Raw genomic sequence first — 21,970 nt, 5'->3', positions numbered from 1 at the left:
TCTAGAACCGACAATGATTCTAGAACCCAGTTTAGGACCAGGTCTTGTTACTCAAGTGTGTTCCGGAATCAGTTCCGGAACCTTTCCTGGTTCTAGAGGCACTTGAAGTCGACTGGGCCAGAGAAGAGAAAGTGATCCGGGATCCTGGAGAGCAAGATGAGAATGAAACACCACAACTCACCACAATCATGGAACACATGTTATTTTGAGATGGTGGTGCGGTGATTAGCACCGTGGCCTCACAGCAAGAGGGTTCCAGGTTCTAATCAGGTTGAGTCTGTCTCTTGTCTGTGAGCCGTCGTCCACAAACCACATCGAATGTGGACTGAAGTCGACCTTTTACATTGATGGTTTCAACTATCTATTAATGTCAGTTCAATAAACACTGTTGTGGCTCTTTTTAAACATAAAGAGGAACAAAATAAAAAAATCTGATGCAAATTCAAAGTTTCATCTCGACAAGGAAAGAAAAAAACTTCTTAAAATCCTCACCTGTTTGTGTTTTTCTGTCTTCTTCTGTGGTTTTTAGTTAAATTAAATCCTTAAAAGCTCTTTGCTCCAGTGGAAACAAGAGGAGAAGAAGAAGTGAGTGAAGGGAAAACTGATGAAGACGAACTGATGGAGCTCAGTTTTCTCTCTCTCTCTCTCTCTCTCTCTCTCTCTGATGGCTGTAAATGCTCGCACGCCCCCACTACTACTACAGTCCCTCCCTTTTCTCTCCTCGTCTCCTTCCCTCCTTCCTCCAGTATCTCCTGTATCTTTCATCAGCTGTCACTGCACACTTTCTCTCCCCTCTCTCTCCTCCTCTTTCCTCCCCTCCCTCCCTCCTTTGTCTCCCCTCCTTCCTCCCCCCTTCTTCTTGAACTCTTCCTTACAGTGGAACATCTCATAAACACTCTGACATGAAGTGACTCTGAACTTTTCCCATTTAAGAGCACGTTTATGAAACCATGTTGTGGAAATTGGAGCAGTTAAATTTATTAGTGGATTCGAACAACAAATCCGACTTTATTGAAGCGTTTGAACGTGACTCCAGACTCAGTTTATTACTGAAAACATTTTCCTTTCTTTATTCCGTCTGGTTTACACACATTTGTTTCTTTGCAGTTCAACCGTTCATGCAACACATCTAAGGAAGGTTCCCACTTAATTACTCTCTGAACACGTTGTGTAGAAACCGTTCTGAACTTTTAGACGTCAGAAAAATAAAAAATGGGTACAAATGACACAGAAAATAAATAAATGATCATACATTTCACACATTCTGTTATCAAAAAAGGTGCAATATGTGTTTTTTGGCTTGTTTTGAGCAGCAGAAACAGTCGGTAAACAGTGAGGTCTGCTTTTAAAGTGAGACCACGTGACGGGAAATAATGACACTTCCTCTTACAAATAAAAAGTTAGATTTGTAAAAGAATAAAACTTTGTTCAGTTATAAAATAAAATACTAAGGGGGTGTTTGCTCAGGGGGGGTTCACATCACACATTAAGTCTACTGTTGTTATAAAAACATTGACTGCTGCTGTCATTCAAAGCTTTGTTCCTCTGAGATGTATAATGTGGTTTTTAGTACATGAGAAGTTCTTGTAATCCACCATTTTATACAAACAGAACAAAACACACTTTAAACTGTGCAAACAGAAAGACAGGTTCTCTTGACGTCGACACTAAATCTATCATTTTAATTTGTAAAATTAAAGAAGTCACTGAGTGTCAGTGGAGATGTGTGGGCTGCTGGTGTGTGTGTGTGTGTGTGTGTGCGTGTGTGTGTGTGCACTGTTTGTTTGTTACAGTTAACCCAGAGATAAACAGATGAAGGCTCTACGTGACTTGAACCATGCAGGCAGATAAGAAGGTCTCTCTGACACACACACACACACACACAGACTCTGCACTACACACAAAATACAGCACCAATAATAGCAAAGAAGAAGGCGACCTCTCTGTTTGGGTTTCTGTTGATATATTTCTGCCTTCTGAGTTTCCTGCTTTTTCTTTGTCTGTCAAAACTCTGTTAAACTTAAAGGTGCTGAACAACAGCTTTAAAATAAAGCTGGCTGAGAAAGATTTCAGGCGATGGTTGCAGTTTGGTTAGGTGTAGGCAAAGAAATAATATCATGTGGATGGATTAAGGCACAAAAACTACGTGGTTGGGTTTAAAAAAAGATGCTGGTTTTGGTCACTTTAGTTTCAGAAGTTAAGCTTCACTTTTGCTTTTACGCAGGAGTCAAAGTTGTGCGTTTGACCTCCGCACACTTTGATTCTACATTCATGGTATTTTCTCCATGACATATGTGTGTAAAATCACACGCCATCTCTGTAGAGACTAAATGGTGCTACATACAACATGTGAAAAATTTTAAAATGTGTAAACATTACATGTAAAAATGAAGAAAATTCACATGAAAGTTCACATGACAATGAAAAATACAAAAATACGTACACATGACGTGATGTGAAATGTCCTTAAAAAGCTGCTGTATTATTATTGATCAAAGTCAAAATCTGTTATTATTATATTAACCATGTTCCCAAATAAAGGCAATGAACCAAAAACTCATGTAAATTAGTTAAATTGGTAGTTTTTAAGTATTTCAGAATATCAGCAGTGTGAGAACAAAAAGCTTAACAGTAAACAGTAAGAGAAAGAATATTTATTATAAATGAATGAATGTTTTCTGAGTTCCTGAGTTAACTGCAGAGATGAAAAGGAGTTTTATTGTGAAAATGTGCTTGTGAAATGCTTTTAATTTGAAACAGAAACACACACTAAGACCACCAGCAACAGCAGAGAATTAAAAAACTGGTTTAGTTCTCGCTTCTCTCTTCAAAAGCTCTGCTGAATGATCGACAAATTACACTCTGACTTAATTAGAACGAGAGGAACGAATTTCACAGCAAATCAAACCCAGATTCTCTGCTGACACACAGGAAACAGCCTCTGCACCACGAACACCAAACTTTATTAGAAACTCTTTGAAGAAACACAAACGCACTCACAGACACAGTTTCCATCCCAGCTGTGGTGAGACGATCCCCAACATCTGTAAGAAAAGTGTGTGTACATACAGAATACTGACAGGAAACCTTGTTTTGTTTCTCATGCAGATGTAATGGAAGATCCTTCACTTAAAGCACTCGTGTAAGTATTTCTTTACATTTTTCTTTTCTCTTTTCTGTTTTCCTCTGTGCACCAACACATGGAGGCAGAATCCTTGTATTGTAAAAAGTTATTTGGCAATAATAAACCTGTTTCTGTGAAAATACTAATAAAATAATATCAATAAAAGTCTGAAAATGATGTGTTGGCTTTTCAAACATGAGGATTTGCTGCTTTTTCCTTTCAAATATTATAACATTTTTGGTGTATTTTGATCATTTAGAGGTTAAAACTTGACGGAAAAGGGTCATGCACACCTTCAGTTTTTTGTGCACAGGTGCGAAGTATCCGGCAGCAAGAGAAGAGAAAAGAAAACTCCTGCACACAGTCCTCTGACTTACAAAAACCTTTATGGAAATAATTTGGCCTCTGGATCTTCATCAGGTAAAAAAAGAGGAACAAAGAACAGCAGGTAGATACCTGCTCAGGTGAAGACAAGACACACCTCCAGTAATTAATGGACCACAAGTGCAACAATAATGTACAAAGGTTGGTTTCAGTAATTAAAATAATTAAAATCATCCACAATCTTCCTTTATGATGATAATAAAATAAAATAAATAGGTCAAAATGAGCTCCACCTCAACTGAGTAGACAGTAAAATCATGTTTTACATGGATGATGAGGAATAATAATCTAATGATAGAATATATACTAGTACAACAGCCACAGAGGACACTTTTCTGCTTAAAAAGGACCTTTGCTTTTATGCTTTGAGTATATTTTCCTGATTTTACTCATATATTGTTGCTTAAGTAAGGTTTTCACTTTTAGGTTTTTAAGGTATTACTTGTTATTAGCTCCTGTTTTTGCTTTTGTTAATGAAGGAAAATAATAATCTTTTCTTTGCTTTATTGTATCTGAGCGGAACCAGGAAGTAGTGCGCAGTAACCCGGATGTTGGAATGGCGCGTTGTCACGGCGACAGCGTAATCTAACAGCCTGGGAGCTTTAAAGCTTTTTTAAAAAAAAACAAAAAAAAAAAACGTTTATTTTTACTACTTTGTGTGCGCGCTTTCGCCTTTTTGGAGACAAATAATAATCTTTCGCTGTCATTTCCGAGCGGAACCAGGAAGCAATGCGGATGGCGTATCCCGGAAGTAGCTGTTGGAATGCGTCGTTGCCATGGCGACGTCGTAAACCGCTGGCAGCGCCGGAAAGATTTAGAAGATTTAAAAGTTTGTTTTGTTTGTCATTAAGGTGACTTTCTGCCACTGTCTGTGCGGGTTTCTGCTTTTTTATCCGGAGCGAGGGGATTTTAGACAGAACACAGGTTTGTAAATAGACTTTTTGTTAAATATTAAGGATTTTAAACGTGGTGTGAAACTAAGTAACTAATTAACAGTTAGCTAGCTAGCGAGGTTAGCTAACAGGAAGATGCTGTTTGTGTCATTGCTTAATTTAATTTATGAATGTTTCACAAACATTACCTCTTCTCTGCTTTTAATCTGTGTTGGCTACAAAGTTTAAAGCCATAAAATAGCATTTGAATAGCAGAACTTGGGCTAATTAATACAGTTAAAGTTATAGAAATACTGTACAAACCTGAGGTATTCTACTTTATACTTGTACTCCACTCCACCAAGGCTTTTTTAAATTAACAGAAAGTAAAGTAAAACATAAAATATATTTGAATAAATTAAAATGAGCTCCACCTTTACCAGCTGTTAGTTAATTTCTATTATTATTATGTATTTTTAGATGTATATTTTCATGCTTCCTCTCTCTCCTTTAGTTTGGCCGACAGGTGATTAGTCCCAACTGGAGGTAAAACACTCAGCACAGGTAGAGTACAGCTGCAGTAAAGTGTTTGGAAGCACCGCAAACAGGAAACCACGCAGGTGTGTGTTGTGTTTAAAAACACTCCTCTGCTAGGAGCAACACTTGAGTAACACAGTGAGCTTTTGTGTTTTTTTGATGAGCTGGAAATTGAAGATTATCCTACTGCTGAGTGTGTGTGTGTGTGTGTGTGTGTGTGTGTGTGTGTGGTGAGCAGGATGAAGCAGGAAGAGAGTGAGTTTCTCCAAACTGGAACATCATCTGATGAATCAGCTCAGATATTCCAGACTTTCACCAAGTCAGAAATATCACAGTGAGTTTCAGCCAGTAACAACAGTGGACGGCAACTAACTACATTTACTCAAGTACTGCACTTAAAGGGTAACTCAGATCGTTATTCTGAGTGTGTGACAGCATCATGGAAAGGATCCCTACAGAGAGAGACCTGGAAGATCCTTTTGGTTTAACCAGTAAGAGCCGGTGTAACACGCTATTCAAACTCACCAGACTAGAATCTGTCAGTTTAAAAAAAAAAAACTTTTTGCTACAAAACATACAAAGAGTTTATAAAAATATGACTTGTTATAAAATAAAATGTCCGACAGTGTGTGCAAGTACAGCTTCCATCGATTTTTCAGCTTTGATTACTTTTACTTTTAATACTTCAACTACATTTTCCTGGTTACACTCATACACTTTCACTTCCATCATATTTTAATGCCAAGTGGAGGATTTGGCTACTTCCTCCACCACTGCCTGCTCACCAGGTGGATTTTGGGACACTAAAGTCAGATTCACTGCAGCTTTGCGTTCACTGATAGTTAAAAGAAACGCTGGTGCGCCCTCTGCTGCTGAGCAAAGTAACGACCTGCTGAGCACAGAGGTCATTTTAGTGTCACATTTTATCTGACTGATATTCTAAGATGTGCTTGTTTTAATCCTCCTGATGCTGCTCTCACATCCCCCCAGGTTCAGAAACAGTCTGAAGCAGAACATCTTTCTGCAGATGCTTGAAGAAGGATATCACAGGTAAATGTGTTACCATTAAAATCAGTGTTTTCTGATGTTTTCTTCAGATATTTTCAGGATGTTCAGAGATAAAGTAAAGCGAGGCCGGTCATTATTGCAAAATGAACCCCTGACTGCTGCTCGCCGAACATCATCCCACTCATTACACGGCTCTGTATTAAAGAAATCAACTATTTGACACAAAACACAGACTTAAAAACGATTTTATCGATCGTAGAATGCCGTAAGTGACCAAACAGAATCAAGTATTCAACAAACCCGTGTAATAAAGGCCTTTACCTCCAGATTTATTATTTAAAAACTCACTTTTCTGACCAACCTGCTGAACAGAACTTGTGTTTTAGTTATTTAGGCTCCATTTTGACTGGATGTTGTTGTCTGTCTCGTTTTTTTCAGGTCGTTCTCGGAGATCTTCACTCTGCTGATCACCGATGAGGAGCGGAGGGCGGCGACTGAACCGGGTTCAGCACTCAGTCTTCAGGCTCCACTGGAGGGACAACGGGACAAACTGGAGACTATGACATTGTACCTGAACCAGGCCGAGCAGGCCGAAAGGACCGGTACACACAATTCAATTCAAATCCACCTGTATTAACAGAAAATAAGACATAAATACGGTGTCACAGCAGTGTGTTGAGTGAAATATGCAGCTTCTGGTAATGTATGTGATGTGTGCCGAATTAAAGACTGAATCTCTGCTAATGAAGAGCTTTAAATCAGATTTGTGTGTGTGTGTGTGTGTGTGTGTGTAGACTCCTGGTCGGTGGTGTGTGAGCAGCGCCTGTTTTTGGGTCATTACTTCTCGGCTCCGGAGGATCTCTGGCTCAGTCTGCACTTCTACCACAGCTGTGCGCACAGAGAGTCACGAGGCTGCTCGAGACCGGCCACCGAGGCCCGGGCAGAATTGGCTGAGATCTACCTGCAACGAGGTGGACAGCACACACACACACACACACACACACACACATAACGTGTGTTAATGAGTTTTTTTCTCCTACAAACCATGACAACAGCTTCAGTAGTAAAAATGCAAACATTAGCAGCACTGCTGTCTCTCTGTGGCCCCGTCGCCCTGCAGGGGAGCTGGAGCAGGCGAGGCAGCAGGCGGAGCTGTGCTTCAAGCAGGCGGTGGACAACGACTGGCAGGACTCGGCCGGTCAGTCTCTGAGGCTCCGGGCCGGCCGAGCGCTGTGGGCGGCCAACAGCCGGCTGGCCGCCGCTCGGTCGGGCGCCGCAGACTACAGAGAGACGCTGACGCTGCTCCACAGGGGCTACAGCGTGGCTTCAAAGTGTAAGTAGACACAGACACTATACAAGTGTCTGAAAATATACTGTGTGTGTGACTAGACTCACACAGACACATGACATCTACAGTTAGAACAGACAGGCAGCAGGTGTGTTTCTGTTTGAAGGTTTAAAACAAAGAAAGTTGTAGAAAGTAAAAAAAAATGAAGCTAAACACTGAATACAGCAACATTCACTCGATACACTGAATCCTTCAGGTTATCAAAACACGGCTAAAGCTAAATGAGAAACAGCCAATTGAAATCCATCTGAATTTAAATAAAATTGACGTTAACTCACTCACTCAGATCACCTCTGCACATCTGTTAAAACACAAAGTACAGGTGAGGCTAATGTTGCAGGTATGTGGTGATAAGATGCTGAATAAATCTAATCTTCTAACCTCATGACGGCGCTGTATGAAAAGTCAGACGATCATCAGGTTTATAACAGTCCATCCTGTGGGGATCATGAATGTCTGAAGCACATTTAATAGTGATTGTGACAGTGAGTGTAATGTACGGTGGCCAGCAGGGTCCAAAGTACTGAATAATTTCTCAGAGGGGAAACAGGAAGTGTGGCTGGAGTAGTAGAACGATGTCTGTTTCAGGTGAGGACAAACGCATCGAGGGGACGGCCGCCTATCGACTTGGACTGACCTATCAGAAGACAGGAGACCATGACACGGCCAAACAGGTACCTGTGTGTGTGTGTGTGTGTGTGTGTGAGGCTCTCTTTTATAATGAATGTGATTAAAACTTTAAAAACAGGCCACAAATACATGATATGATGTTTTTAAAGTGTTTGGACAACAGAAGATCTATCAGGATACATTCGTTGTTGGTCTTAGTCCTTTCATGGGATTCATTGATCGGCACCAGACTGATCACAATCCTTTCAGATACGTATTTATGTGTGTGTGTGTGTGTGTGTGTGTTTCCAGTTCTTCAGCACTTGCATGCAGATTTGGGACACACTGCAGGACACTGACGGACTGGGAAAGACCTACTTGGGCATGGCCAAGTCTTTAGAGAGGTACACACTGACACACACTCACACACAGCACACAGAGAGTAGTTGGAACGTTTACAGACCTGCGTAAGCCTGAGGGTATACACTGTGTGTGTGTGTGTGTGTGTGTGTGTGTGTGTGTGTGTCAGTGAGGGAAACACACATGAGGCAGTTCAGTTTCTGGAGAAAGTAGTCGACATCTCCCGTGGTGACGAAATGAGACACAACCTGGCAGGCGCCTACCTGTGTCTGGGCATTATCTACCATAGGAAGGTATGAGACACACACACACACACACACACACACAGTGATTATTAACCAATCAAACTTGACCTTATTTGTTAATTGAATATAAAAACAGCTGCAGACTGGTCGATAAAACGTCTCTGATGTTTTGCTATTTTTCCATTTATATTTGGGGGAAAAACCCAACAAATGACCTCTAGAACACTTAAAGTTAAAGTCAGTATCAGCTTTTCAGGCACTTAATCAAACAAATATGAACATTTTTATTCATTTATTGTATTAAAACTTCAGGTAACATCCTATTGTCTCAGAATAGAAATCCTCACAAATTACAAACATGTTTCTTATCTTTGTGGTGTTACCTTCACTAAGCTCTCTCTCTCTCTGCAGAGTCAGTATGAGAAAGCGTTTGAGTTCCTCCTGCTGAGTTATGATGTAGCCTCTTACCTGAGTGATGTGGATCTGCTGGAGCAAACACAGGTCAGTCTTTTTTCTTTTTAACGTCGTGTCTGCTGTGAAAAAGGACGTCAGTGGCACACAAGCACTCGCATCTCCTCCATGTCAGAGTTCATCCATCGTTTTCATCATTTTGTCTGTCTGCGGCCCCGTCAGGTGTTTGTGGCCTCTGCTCGCGCTCAGTGCCTGATCAGGAAGTACGGCGCTGACGTGGCGTCGGGCTCTTCCTCCGCCCTGCGACGCCTGGTGGCCTGGAAAGAGTCTGGAGGAGGTCAGGGACTCAGTACAGACTCTACAGATAACCTGGCCTGGTGCTCTAACTGAATACTAAACTAACTACTTTATCATTAGTGTTTTACACCAAATAAACATAAAAAGTACAGCTGCGTGTATCGTATATGCTGTACATTTGTCTGATATCATTGTTAACAGTCTAATTAGTGTTAAATAAGTAAGAGATAACACCCGACAAGGTGTCCATCATCAGGAATGAATGGACGACGTGGAGGGAGAGGACGGTTGCCTTTTATTCCTGATAATGGGCACATCGAACGGGCAGAGGTGGAGCAGGTCGTCCATCAAGACACAGAAGCCCAACTTGCTCCTGAAGCAGCTTCCGTGTGTGAAATAATCGTTCTCCTCCATCTTAGATTCCTCCTGAATGAATGTGTGAATGAGGAAGTGATGTAAAAGTGCTCTGTGTGGTCGAAATCACTAGAAAGGCATTAAAAATACAGACCATTTACCATTTTTACCATCGCAGAGCTTTATCTCATTTATAACACGGTCACTTTCCAAAGAAAAGACCATTCATTTATATTTTCAGGTGTTTTGCAATTAAAATCTAAAGTTTGGGGGGTCTGAGGGTCTGACTAACACCTGGAATCATTCATTTTGACTTCCTGAATCTTTGGGTCTCTCTGTTAATTAAAGAGTCTTGCGATAATGCTGTCATGAATTGGCAGGAGGAGGGATGAGGATGAAGGTCCATCACGGCCAATAAAAACCAGCAGGGAGCTGAACCTGAATAGTCTGTTGGTCTTCGTCTGAATCTAAATTAAGTAAAATGTTAAATTAAATATAAATAATGGGATTAGTGGAAAACTGAGTGGACTAACTATTGTTTATATTCAGAGGTTTTTCACTATTGTACATAATAAAAATGTTCCAGAGTAAAACAGCGTTTGTGGCTTTTAAAATCAGTTGTATGATGGTCTCATTACTGTCAGTAAGATTCTGCTGCATTGTTAGTTTGGTGCCATTTTATTAGTGAGTGTATTAGTTTATAAGATCATTATAAGTATTTATTTTATTTAGCATACCATAATACACTGTTAACTATTGAAATAAAGTGGGAAACTAAATCAAGCAGGTGTATTTTATATGATAAACTTCATAAAACAATATTCTTTTTTAAGTATTAATTATTTTTTTATGCACCAACAACCCTGTTATTTAATTTCTTTTTACTATTTCTGTGATTATCTGAATAATATAAACTTTCATGAGTTCAAGCTTATTTTTTTGTTTATTTTAACAATTTTATTTTTATTTGATTTGATTATTTAATTAATTAAATTAGATTTTTATGTTACTTGAATTCATTGTAAGTATTAAGCTGTATTTATTTAGCTACAGTTTGTTTACATCATGTTAAATATATATATCTAGCATTATTTATTCAGGGTATAGGTTGAAAATCACTCAAACTTCTACATACTTTTGAAACATGTGTTTTTACTTTACCTGTTTCCTCCTTATTCATTTTTTATTTACGGTAAACTTGTACCGTAACTACTGTTGTACTCATACAGTCCGCACTTGTACCGTAAACATAAGACATTATGTTAAAAATGCGCTGCGCCTTTACGTCGTTGTTTACGGCGGGGCTGTGGCCCACGTGTCCGGAAGAAGCTCCGGTCGCTCTGCTTCTGTTTTCTGACAGAAAACCCTCCGGAGAAGCGGCCGAAGAGTTGTGGAAGTTCGGTCCGGCTGGCGTGACGGGGGGCCGGCGGGGCGATCTGGTGAACCCCGGGGCTGAAACATGGGCCTCCTGGCGAGGATACGGAAGGAGTGGTTCATCATCGGGATAGTGCTGGTCATCTTATCGGCCAAACTGAACCCCAGCGTCGGTGTCAGAGGAGGTGAGTGAGTCGGAGTTGGGCTACTTTTTGCCATGTTGGTACCAGGCTCGGTCGGAGTTTTGACTCTTTATCTTTAGTCTTTGCTCACGGCTGCTCATTTTCTCGCAGACAAACACTTGACACCTTTAATTAACTATTTGGAGTCACAGAAAAAATCGGCATGGGAAGGTTTAACCAACCTGTGTGTTACTTTTACTAAACCGCCAACTTTTAGACTTTGGTTAACTCTGTTTTGCCCATCGCGTCGGAACGGAGCCTGTAGAAATGAGTACAAAACTGATCCCAAATGTTGAATTTCTACACAAACATGTTTTACTTCGTATACAAACTGTACGCCGAGATCAAAGATAACTCCCATTCATTATAATAAACTGTGAAATTATTGTGTAATTAATTGGTATATTTCTCAAAAAGTAAAGTTACTGTAAAGTTCGAGATTTTCTAAATGGAGTTTAGTTTTTCGCTTATGATTTATAGACGTGACAGAGTAACATATTGGCTTTCCCTCACAGTGGTGTGTGTGTGTTTTCTCCTTACCTGGCACTGTAGTGACACGTTGCATTTAGCAGTAATGTCAACACACACACACACACACACACACACACACACACACACACACACCTCGTTTGGATATCACTCAACACTGCGCGCTCCTGTGTGCGCGTTCACGACAGCACTATCTTTTTATTCCCTCGTGTATAATTTTGTCAGGTGTGAGCTTCCAGAAACGGCCTCCACAACCTGCCTGTGGGCACAGCTTGAGAAACCCTGTTGACATGAGTGGAAAGTGAAGTTTGAGATAAAGATAATTGCTGATGTTATCTCGGTGGTAATTTGACTGATAAGTGGACTCAGATTAATCTGTGACAGACAGCAGAGGTCGGCTCACTAACACCTTCACATCTTATCCTGTGGATTAGATAAACTCCTGTGCTGCTACTGTCAGGGTGCTGCCTTCAGGCGCTCCTCTTATCACACGGCACAAACGGCAGCCAAGTACTTTTATTCAGAATATTAACCGAATGGAGCAAAACTATTTGGCCTTATGATTGCTCACACTTCAGTTGTCAGCTATTAAAATAATCACAAACTATTTTGATGATTAATTAATCAGTTTTAAGAGAAAAAAGTCGAAATTCTCTGTTTAGAGCTTCTAAAATGTGAATATATTCAAGTTTCTTTCCTCTGTGACAGTAAACTTAATATTTTTGGGTTATGGACAAGACAAGGTGTCACCTTGGGCTTTGGGAAATCGACAGTTTTCACAATTTTCTGATATTTTGAAGCCCAAACAACTTTGATTAATCGAGAAGATAATTAACAATTTAACTGAAAATGATGCTACACATCTTCCTTGCACTATAGCGAACTAAAAGAGTGTTTTTATAGCTGCTCTTTCATTTTTAGGGGTTTTTCTTTCGTGTTTTGTGTCAGATTTTGCCAAAACTACAAAATTTAGTATGGTTATATGGTGTTAAACATGTGAACTATTGATGGTTAAAATACTGTGATAATGATCAAAATAACCATCATGTCCATATTATAAGTAAAACAGTCAACAGTCACCAACCCAGATAAGATAAGAAGATTGATTTTATGTTAAAACAGCATGATAATAACACGTTCATCCACATATCCATAAAAGCAGGAAGTGTCTGTGTAAAATCGCTGTTTTTGTGAATGGAGTCTGGTGATGTAATGTTGTCAGAGTGACTGGTCTACAGCTGACTACATCGATTAGCTTGTTAGTGTTGTTACGTGACTTTTAAAGAGTTAGTTTGGACCCAATCTAACGTGTTTAAACACTAAATGAAGCTTTTCTTTGCCGTATATTCAGAACAGGAGTTTGCAGCAGCACAAGGACGGAAATGAGCACAGATGAATAAAGTAAGAATAGAGACCATACAAAAAGACAGAATCAAAATTGGGTTTTGGACCATCTCCGTCTCTCACAATAAAAGATAATGAAACTTGCTGCTAGTTGTCGCCATGGTAACGCATCATCTTACCTGATGGTCGTACATAAAGACACCACAGTAGAAGTGTGTTGTTTTTGTTTTATATTTTCATTTATGATGTGTATTTTTACTTTGCCAGGCTGTTCGTGTGTGTTCAGCTCGGCGGTGGCGGACGCTGTTGGGCAGGGCTGTTGCCGTGGTTACAGCGTTGCATAAATGTCTCTTCCTGTCTCTTTCTCTCTCTCAGGTCCGTTGAAGCCAGAGGTCACCGTAGCGTACGTCGCCGTCTCGCTCATTTTCTTCAACAGCGGCCTGTCGCTGAAAACAGAGGTGAGGACGCCGCCCTCCTCCCTCTGTCGCCATGGCAACTAAATACAAACAATGATTGATTAAAAGATTTAAAGTGATTTTAATGAGTGAGTGGGTAAACGAAGGCTATCTGAGTTACTGTCCTCTCGTTAGATTCAGATTTATTCAGTATTTACACATTTATTTTATCTTTTACTTTTATTCTTTTTATCATTAACTCCCTTTATTTTGATTTTTCATACTTTCTTCTTTTAAAATTTGCATATTTCTGATATTGCTCCAATGTTAAACTGCAGCCCTGTGTTCTTTACATCATCTGTGGCTCTACATGAGTATAATTGTGTGTGCTGTAATCATCTGAAGACTGTTAGAGATGTGATGTGAGCGGTAAAAGTCAGTTTGTCTGTGCAGGAGCTGACCAGCGCGCTGCTCCACGTTCGCCTCCACCTCTTCGTCCAGTCCTTCACGCTGATCTTCTTCCCGCTGGTCGTTTGGCTGCTGCTCCGGGTGCTGGCGCTGACCGCCATCGACCAATGGCTGCTCAGAGGGTAGGATGTGTGTGTGTGTGTGTGTGTGTGTGTGTGTGTGTGTGCGTGTGCGCGTGTGCGTGTGTGAATGCCATCCTTTATTCAAAGCCCCTGCCTGACTGTACCTGAAGGGCGAGTTATGTATGGACACAAAGACCCGCATTCACGGCTACCACAGGCAAGGCTGTGTGTGTGTGTGTGTGTGTGTGTGTGTGTGTGTGTGTGTGTGTGTGTGTGTGTGTGTGTGTGTGTGTGTGTGTGTGTGTGTGTGTGTGTGTGTGTGTGTGTGTGTGTGTGTGTGTGTGTGTGTGTGTGTGTGTGTGTGTGTGTGTGTGTAATAGTTTTTTTTATTCCTGAAACCGCCTTATGGATAATATAAGCTATGAAGTAAACAATTCTGAAAAATTATTAAATTTAAACCTTGTATTTAGACCTTTTTGTTAAAGAGTAATATCCTTAAAGAAACATCCATTATATCGCTCTGTTCAACGGCACCAGACTCCACTGAAAAAAACAGCAATTTTAGCTTGGGACTTGCTGTACTACTGCTGCCTCGATCAGTTAGTTGTGTGTTCTTGTGTTCTGTGAGGTAAAATCACTGTTTTTGTCAATGGAGTTCGTTTTTACTATCCATCTTTTACTGTCTGTATTTATTTCTGTCCTCGTGCTGCTGCAACATCTTATTTCAAATATACGATAAAGAAAAGCTTCATTTAAAAAGTTGAGTCCAGGCAGAAGACGAGAGCTGTTGGTCTAGATGCTGTGAATGTGGTATTTAAATGTATTAGTCTGAACTAACTCTAGTAACACAATAACACTAACAAGCTATAGACCAGCCACTCCTATGTAAAATTACTGTTTTTGTGAATGGAGTCTGGTGTGTGTGCAGAGAGCACACATTACAAATATTTCAGCAAGAGTTTTCTTTTTGTGTTATGTGTTTTTTCACTATTATTATTAATATTATTACCAAATGGAAATGCCCACATGTGTGTAAGCTCCTGACCGAAGGAGGGCAGAAGAACGAAATGGTTATTAATGCCAGAAACTGATGAAGATGACGATGGCGACGATGACTCTTCTGCTCTTCCTCCTCCTCTTCATCCTGTTGCTGTGGTTGCCTAGGTTACAGACGGTGAGCTGCATGCCCCCTCCGGTCTCATCTGCTGTTATTCTCACCAAGGCTGTCGGAGGCAACGAGGTAACACACACACACACACACACACACACACACACACACACACACACACACACACACACACACACACACACACACACACACACACACACACACACACTAGCAGGTCATTATACTACAGTGTTTGACAAATGGTGTAATATTGAAAAGTCATAAGCAGTGTGTGTCGGCATGTTGTCATAGAGACTGACTGTATGTGTGTGTGTGTGTGTGTGTGTGTGTGTGTGTGTGTGTGTGTGTGTGTGTGTGTGTGTGTGTGTTTTCCAGGCCGCTGCCATCTTCAACTCAGCGTTCGGAAGCTTCCTGGTAAGATATCATGAAAGTGGAGTTTTCCTTTAAGCGAGCGCCGCAACGCTGAGACGTCGGCGTGAGCTCTGCGGGGAGTCTCAGCTGTAATCGTGTCTTTCTGTCCTGCAGGGCATCGTGGTGACTCCAGTGCTGCTGCTGCTGTTTGTAAGTCCCATTATTTTTATATATATATATATATATATATATATATATATATATATATATATATATATATATATATATATATATATATATATATATATATATATATATATATATATATATATTTTATTGTCTTTAACGGCAACATTACTCAACATTTAACGTGCTCCATAGCAACGGTCGATGAGGCTCATGGGTAATGACAAAATACTTAAAATAATTCGGACTGATGGCCTCAGCGATAGTATTGTTGAGCTGTAAAGGACGCTGTTGTGTTTTTATGCTGAGAAATGTTTAACAGGAAGCAGCGACAGTCAGGGGAAGTGGAGCGTCTTCGCCTCCATACCGACAACCTGACAGATTAAATGTTAATTACATTAAAATGGATGGTTAGAGCTTAAGCTAGTCGTGTTGTTGACTCAGCAAACACACGTTTTTGATTGGCAGCGGACCGTCCAAACCGCCGCTGACTGATAAAATAGAGGAAAATAAGGCTAAAATCATAAAAAGATAATCAAATGGAGATACGTTAGCTTGAAAATCGTGCTGAGGGACACGAAAAAGATAAAACTTCCTGAATTTCTGTGAGTCTTCTGGTTTTCTGGTTCACCTGAACGTTCGGTGGTAATTTGTGGCTCCAGATCAATAAATAAATGTAAATAATGCGACCTGAACTTGTACATACGGTGTTTGTTGGACTCATTTGATCTTCTCCTCCTCCAGCTTGGCTCTTCGTCGTCCGTCCCCTTCTCCTCCATCTTCTCTCAGCTCTTCATGACGGTGGTGGTTCCTCTGATCCTGGGTCAGGTACAAGTGTGTGTGTGTGTGTGTGTGTGTGTGTGTGTGTGTGTGTGTGTGTGTGTGTGTGTGTGTGTGTGTGTGTGTGTGTGTTATCCAGTTCAACTTTATTTTTAAAGAAATGTCGTGTTGTGAATCTCTCTTGTGTGTGTGTGTGTGTAGGTGTGTCGTGGTTTCCTCAGGGAGTTTCTGGAGCGGCGAAAGCCTCCGTTCGGCGCCGTCAGCAGCGCCGTCCTCCTCATGATCATCTACACCACCTTCTGTGACACCTTCAGTAACCCCAACATCGAGCTGGACCCCACCAGCCTGCTGCTGGTCGTCCTCATCAGTCAGTACAGTGTGTGTGTGTGTGTGTGTGTGTATTTTATTTATTTAAGCAGGGCTGTAGACTTTTTTTTAAAGACTAATAACCTTTTTGTTGAACCAGAAACAGATGTTATATTGCTCTCCTCAACAGCACCAGACTCCATTCACAAAAACAGTAATTTTACCTCAAAGAACACCAGAGTTCTACTACTGGTCTGTCGCTGTCTCAGTCATTTCACTTGTTTGTGTTATTGTGTGACTTTGCTGTTTTAAAGGGTTTGTTTGGATCCAACACAATATTTGTGTAACACAATAACACACAAACTACCTGATGGAGGCAGCAATAGACCAGCAGCTCCTGTGTTCTGTGAGGTTAAATTAGTGTTTTAGTGAATGTAGTCTGGTGTGTGTGCAGAGAGTGATATAGCGGCTGTTTGTGGTTAAACCAAAAGGATCTTCCAAAAGGTGCACACAGACATCAAATACAGTAATGGGATGATCAAAAAGGTCTAAAACTAACTGAAATTAGTCGACAGGTTGGTAAAATAACCAATTATCACCACTGTGATGTTAACAGAGTGGATTTTAGTTGAACATTAAAATAAAATGTGTCTCTCTTGTTCTCTGCAGTTTTCTCCATCCAGCTGAGCTTCATGCTGCTCACGTTTGCCTTTTCCACCAGGTGAGGCTCCTCCTCCATTATTATCCATCCTTTCCTCCTCCTCCTCCTCCTCCTCCTCATTTCATCCAGTTTCACCATGATTCCTGCTGGAGCTGATCAGTTATCATCCAACAAACGTCTTTTTATAACTTTTAATAGACAAAAACAAATTTAGACTGTAAACAGAAGTAAAACTGTTTGTACGTTAATAATAATAAAATAATAATTTTCTCATTGACTTGCATCCAATCAGACTTGTTACAGACGGTGAGATTATACAGGAGCCCAGTCAGAGGTCAGAGGTCACAGCGCCCGCTAACAGTGGCGTGTTGTTACTTCCTGTTTGTCTCTGCAGGTTGGGCTCAGGATTCACCCCCGCGGACACGGTCGCCATCATGTTCTGCTCCACACACAAGTCTCTCACTCTGGGTAGGTGAAGTACGGAAAGCCAGAAGGGTCAGTTCAAAGTAATCACATAACAAACTAACAGTCTTAAGCTCTTAAAGTGTGGCAGAGCTAAATCCTCTCTGAGGTGACAGGAGGTGTGTTTGTTTTCTCATGGTGCCAACTGATTGAATATGTTTCTGATATCTTCATGGTTTTTCCTCCAGTGGCTCTTCAGCCTGTAACCTTTAAAGTATTATTTCACGTCTTAAGTATTATTAGGAGTGTTGAAATGTCCTTTTTCACCGTGTCGTGTCTCCCGACCCCCCCCACGGTCCCCCCCCCCCCCCCCCCCCCCCCCAGGTATCCCCATGTTGAAGATCGTGTTTGAAGGCTACGAGCATCTGTCTCTGATCTCAGTCCCTCTGCTCATCTACCATCCGGCTCAGATCCTCCTCGGCTCTCTGCTCGTACCGACCATCCGCAGCTGGATGACCAGCCGCCACAAGGTACACACACACACACACACACACACAGAGAGATACACACACACACACACACACACACACACACACAGAGATACACACACACACAGAGATACACACACACACACAGAGATACACACACACAGAGAGATACACACACACAGAGGTACACACACACACACACACACACAGAGATACACACACACAGAGAGATACACACACACAGAGAGATACACACACACAGAGGTACACACACACACACACACACACAGACACACAGAGAGATACACACACAGAGGTACACACACAAAGAGAGATACACACACACACACACACAGAGGTACACACATTGGTTTTCTCACACACAGACACACACAAACTCACACACACACACACACACATACATTGACACAAACACACACACAGAGATACACACACACACACAGACACACACACACACAGACAGACACACACACACAGACAGACACACACACACAGACAGACACACACACACACACACACACACAGACACACACACACAGACACACACACACACACACACAGACACACACACACAGACACACACAGACACACACACACACACACACACACACACAGACACACACACAGACACACATAGACACAGACACACACACACACAGACACACACACACACAGACACACACACACACACACACAGACACACACACACAGACACACACACACACACACACACACACAGACACACACACACAGACACAGACACACACACACACACAGACACACACAGACACACACACACACACACACACACAGACACACACACACAGACACACACACACACACACACACACAGACACAGACACACACACACACAGACACACACACACACACACACACACACACACACACACACACACACAGACACACACACACACACACACACACACACACACACACACACACACACACAGACACACACAGACACACACACACACACACACACACAGACACACACACACAGACACAGACACACACACACACACAGACACACACAGACACACACACACACACACACACACAGACACACACACACAGACACACACACACACACACACAGACACACACACACACAGACACAGACACACACACACACAGACACACACACACACACACACACACACACACACACACACACACACACACACACACACACACACACACTGCCCTGTGGCCTCTCTGCTTTAAAGGAAACTCCCCCATTGACCTCCACCTGTTCTCCTCCCCACAGTCTAGTCTGTTGTTGCGATAGGGCCGCGTTCCAACTCTGAGTGAGTAGAGCTCCGACTCCTAAACCACCGAATCACTTCCTCTAATTCAGAAAAAACATTCCCATAATCCTCCTGTGCTAATCAGACCAGCTGATCCGTGGCGGTCACGTGACCCGGTCCAGCTGGTCCTTTTCCTTTCCTTCCTCTTTAAAAACTCACCTGCTTCACTTTCCGTTGATGGTGTTGGGTGTGATGAGGATGACGGAGATGCCTGCTAATCACCAATCACGTGGAATTAATGATTAATTATTGATTATTGATGCACCTTTTTGAAGTCACACAAGTTTTAGCAGCTTTAAGGAGTCAATAAAGACAATATATATTTATTAAACGAGTGTTTTTGACTTCAAAAGAAGCTTTAAATATATTTTTTATAGTTTTAAATACCAGAAAATGAACTTATCAGGTTTGGGTTTTTCTCTACTGCAATGTTTCGTCACTTTATTTAAGTTTTTTACAGGATTAATGCAGATTTGATGAACAGCAGCTGCTTCTACTTCCTGTAAAGTTCTTCTTTTTCCTGTTGTGTTGAGGTGGAGGAATCACTCACCAGACTCCCTTTGAAGAATCTCCGTTTTTAGCACTGAACTTGGATCTAGTTCCTTTTTTTTCTGTTTATTTCTGCTCGAGTCTTTCAGTCTCTGACACTTCCTTCGTCTTTCTTTCTGCTCAGGCGGTGAAACTGTCGACCCTCCAGCCCGTCTGACGAGGATGAAATGAGTCTTTTGATGGACTATGGCGGAGGAATACAGCAGTATTGTGCCTTATTACAACCAATGAAGAGACCTCAGCGCGACAGAGCGGGATGAAGCTCACCAGTCGCCTTGATATTCTCCGTTTCTACGACAACGAAAAACTCACAATTCAAATTTCCATCATATATATTCTTTTTATATTTAAAAGTACCAAAAGCACAAGTTTTATTTTTATATGAAAAACCCCTAAAATTCCTGCACAGAGTGGACGTGGTTTCTTTTTTTAACAAGAGGGAGAGCGTTTGTTTTGAAAAACAGCTCCTCCCTGCAGGAGGGGGACGGGTGGAGTTACTGGGACCATTCTTTTTTTTATTTTTTCTTGCTATTTTCTACATTTTTGTACTCTTCTTCTACTGTCTTTCTCTCAGCTGTCACTGCCAGAAAAAGGATATTTGTTACATTTATGTTCTTGATATAAAAAAAAAAAAAAGAAAAACCCAAAAAGCTAATGTTGGATTATCTGACATTTAATATACAGTATAACAACGACTGCAGCTTTGACTTCTGACACTTTCTAAAGCACTTTTGTGTTTGTTGACAATTTAACAACTGATATATCCAAATGATGAAGGTATGACATACTTCTGTATGCAGATGATACCCTATTCTAAGTATGAGGGGCATAGAGGCATAAACAGTCGTATCACTTTTTACCGCAGTCTCACAAAGCCCTTGGCTAACATGCTAACATGCTAACATGCTAACATGCTTAGCAGTTATACTCTTTTCCACAATCATTTGTGTTGATTATCTTTGTTTTTGGCATCTTTTACATTTGCAAATTAGCATTTAAGTGTAGCTGAGGGTGATGGGATTGTCTTTAGTTTTATTTTTGAAGTGTTTGGTCAAAAACAAAGTGTTGGACAAGTCAAATTTTGACCAGATAAGAAGTCAGGGATTCCTAAAGTTGTTACAGTTCATCCAGAGGGAAAGTTAAATGTCTGAATCAAATTTCACTGCAGTCTATCTAATAGTTGTTGAGGTGTTTTAGTCAAAAACTCCTCAGCAGCTACGTCCACTTCTAGTGTGCAGTCTATGATGTGGATTAAAGCGGTGGACTGACCGACAGAAAAATGTGCTGAAAAAGATCAGAGATGACGAGATCAGGAAATTATCCTATTTCGAGCGATAGCAGAAAACTCGTCATCACAACCAAGCAGACCTGAAGCTGCAGCACACGACATCCATTAAGACAAACTGTATAAGGGCTCGACTCTGCTCAGGGGCACTTTGTCGTTACTTCTGTAAAGTATTCGCTGGCGTCACTACTTGGCCTTACATCCCTCTGGAGTTTTCTGATTTCCCCAGTGAGGCCTTTCATGTTCCATAAGGGCACGTAGGAGATCCTCAGCTCTGTGAACACTTGGTTATGTTTCTACTGGAGTGGAAGGTAGCATTAGCATGTTAACATTACCATCGCTGTCTTTCCTAAATCAACCTAAACCTCGACCGACCACTGGGAGTGCGTGATCCCTCACTGGCTTCCTGTCTGCAAACACTGCTAGTCGGGTTTGTTGGGAACTGAATCTGTATCTGTGCTGTTGTGCATTTCCAGCCAAAAATGTTCATATCGGATGATTCTGCTGTGCGACGTTTGCATCCGATGTCAGTGTTTGGTGCCAACGCAAGAAGTGGTGTCCCCTTTTTTAAGTAGCAAAGTGGATTGTAAGGGTGTGCAGCACATCCAACTTACAAAATTC

General features: G+C 41.3%; 2 protein-coding genes across 2 annotated transcripts; both read left to right on the top strand.

The window, feature by feature from the left end:
- The first annotated feature begins 4,243 nt into the window (after nt 1–4,243).
- On the top strand, nt 4,244–9,288 carry ttc29 (tetratricopeptide repeat domain 29). Its single transcript, XM_070855179.1, has 10 exons — nt 4,244–4,248; nt 5,908–5,967; nt 6,364–6,527; nt 6,720–6,896; nt 7,046–7,258; nt 7,862–7,947; nt 8,195–8,286; nt 8,412–8,535; nt 8,899–8,988; nt 9,121–9,288. Exons 1-10 carry the CDS (start codon nt 4,244–4,246, stop codon nt 9,286–9,288), a joined length of 1,179 nt encoding a protein of 392 aa, XP_070711280.1.
- A 1,642-nt stretch (nt 9,289–10,930) lies between these two features.
- slc10a7 (solute carrier family 10 member 7) lies at nt 10,931–20,882 on the top strand. Its single transcript, XM_070854725.1, has 12 exons — nt 10,931–11,108; nt 13,314–13,396; nt 13,787–13,923; nt 15,028–15,103; nt 15,368–15,406; nt 15,518–15,553; nt 16,274–16,357; nt 16,511–16,676; nt 17,285–17,336; nt 17,671–17,744; nt 18,063–18,208; nt 20,189–20,882. The coding sequence occupies exons 1-12, from the start codon at nt 11,009–11,011 to the stop codon at nt 20,219–20,221; spliced, it is 1,026 nt and encodes a 341-aa protein (XP_070710826.1). The 5' UTR covers nt 10,931–11,008; the 3' UTR covers nt 20,222–20,882.
- Nucleotides 20,883–21,970: the final 1,088 nt, after the last annotated feature.

This window comes from Pempheris klunzingeri, chromosome 23 (assembly GCF_042242105.1).
Source record: "Pempheris klunzingeri isolate RE-2024b chromosome 23, fPemKlu1.hap1, whole genome shotgun sequence".
Classification (NCBI taxonomy): Eukaryota; Metazoa; Chordata; class Actinopteri; order Acropomatiformes; family Pempheridae; genus Pempheris; species Pempheris klunzingeri.
Note: the sequence above shows the minus strand (reverse complement) of the source record. Positions and strands in the feature narration are given on the sequence as shown.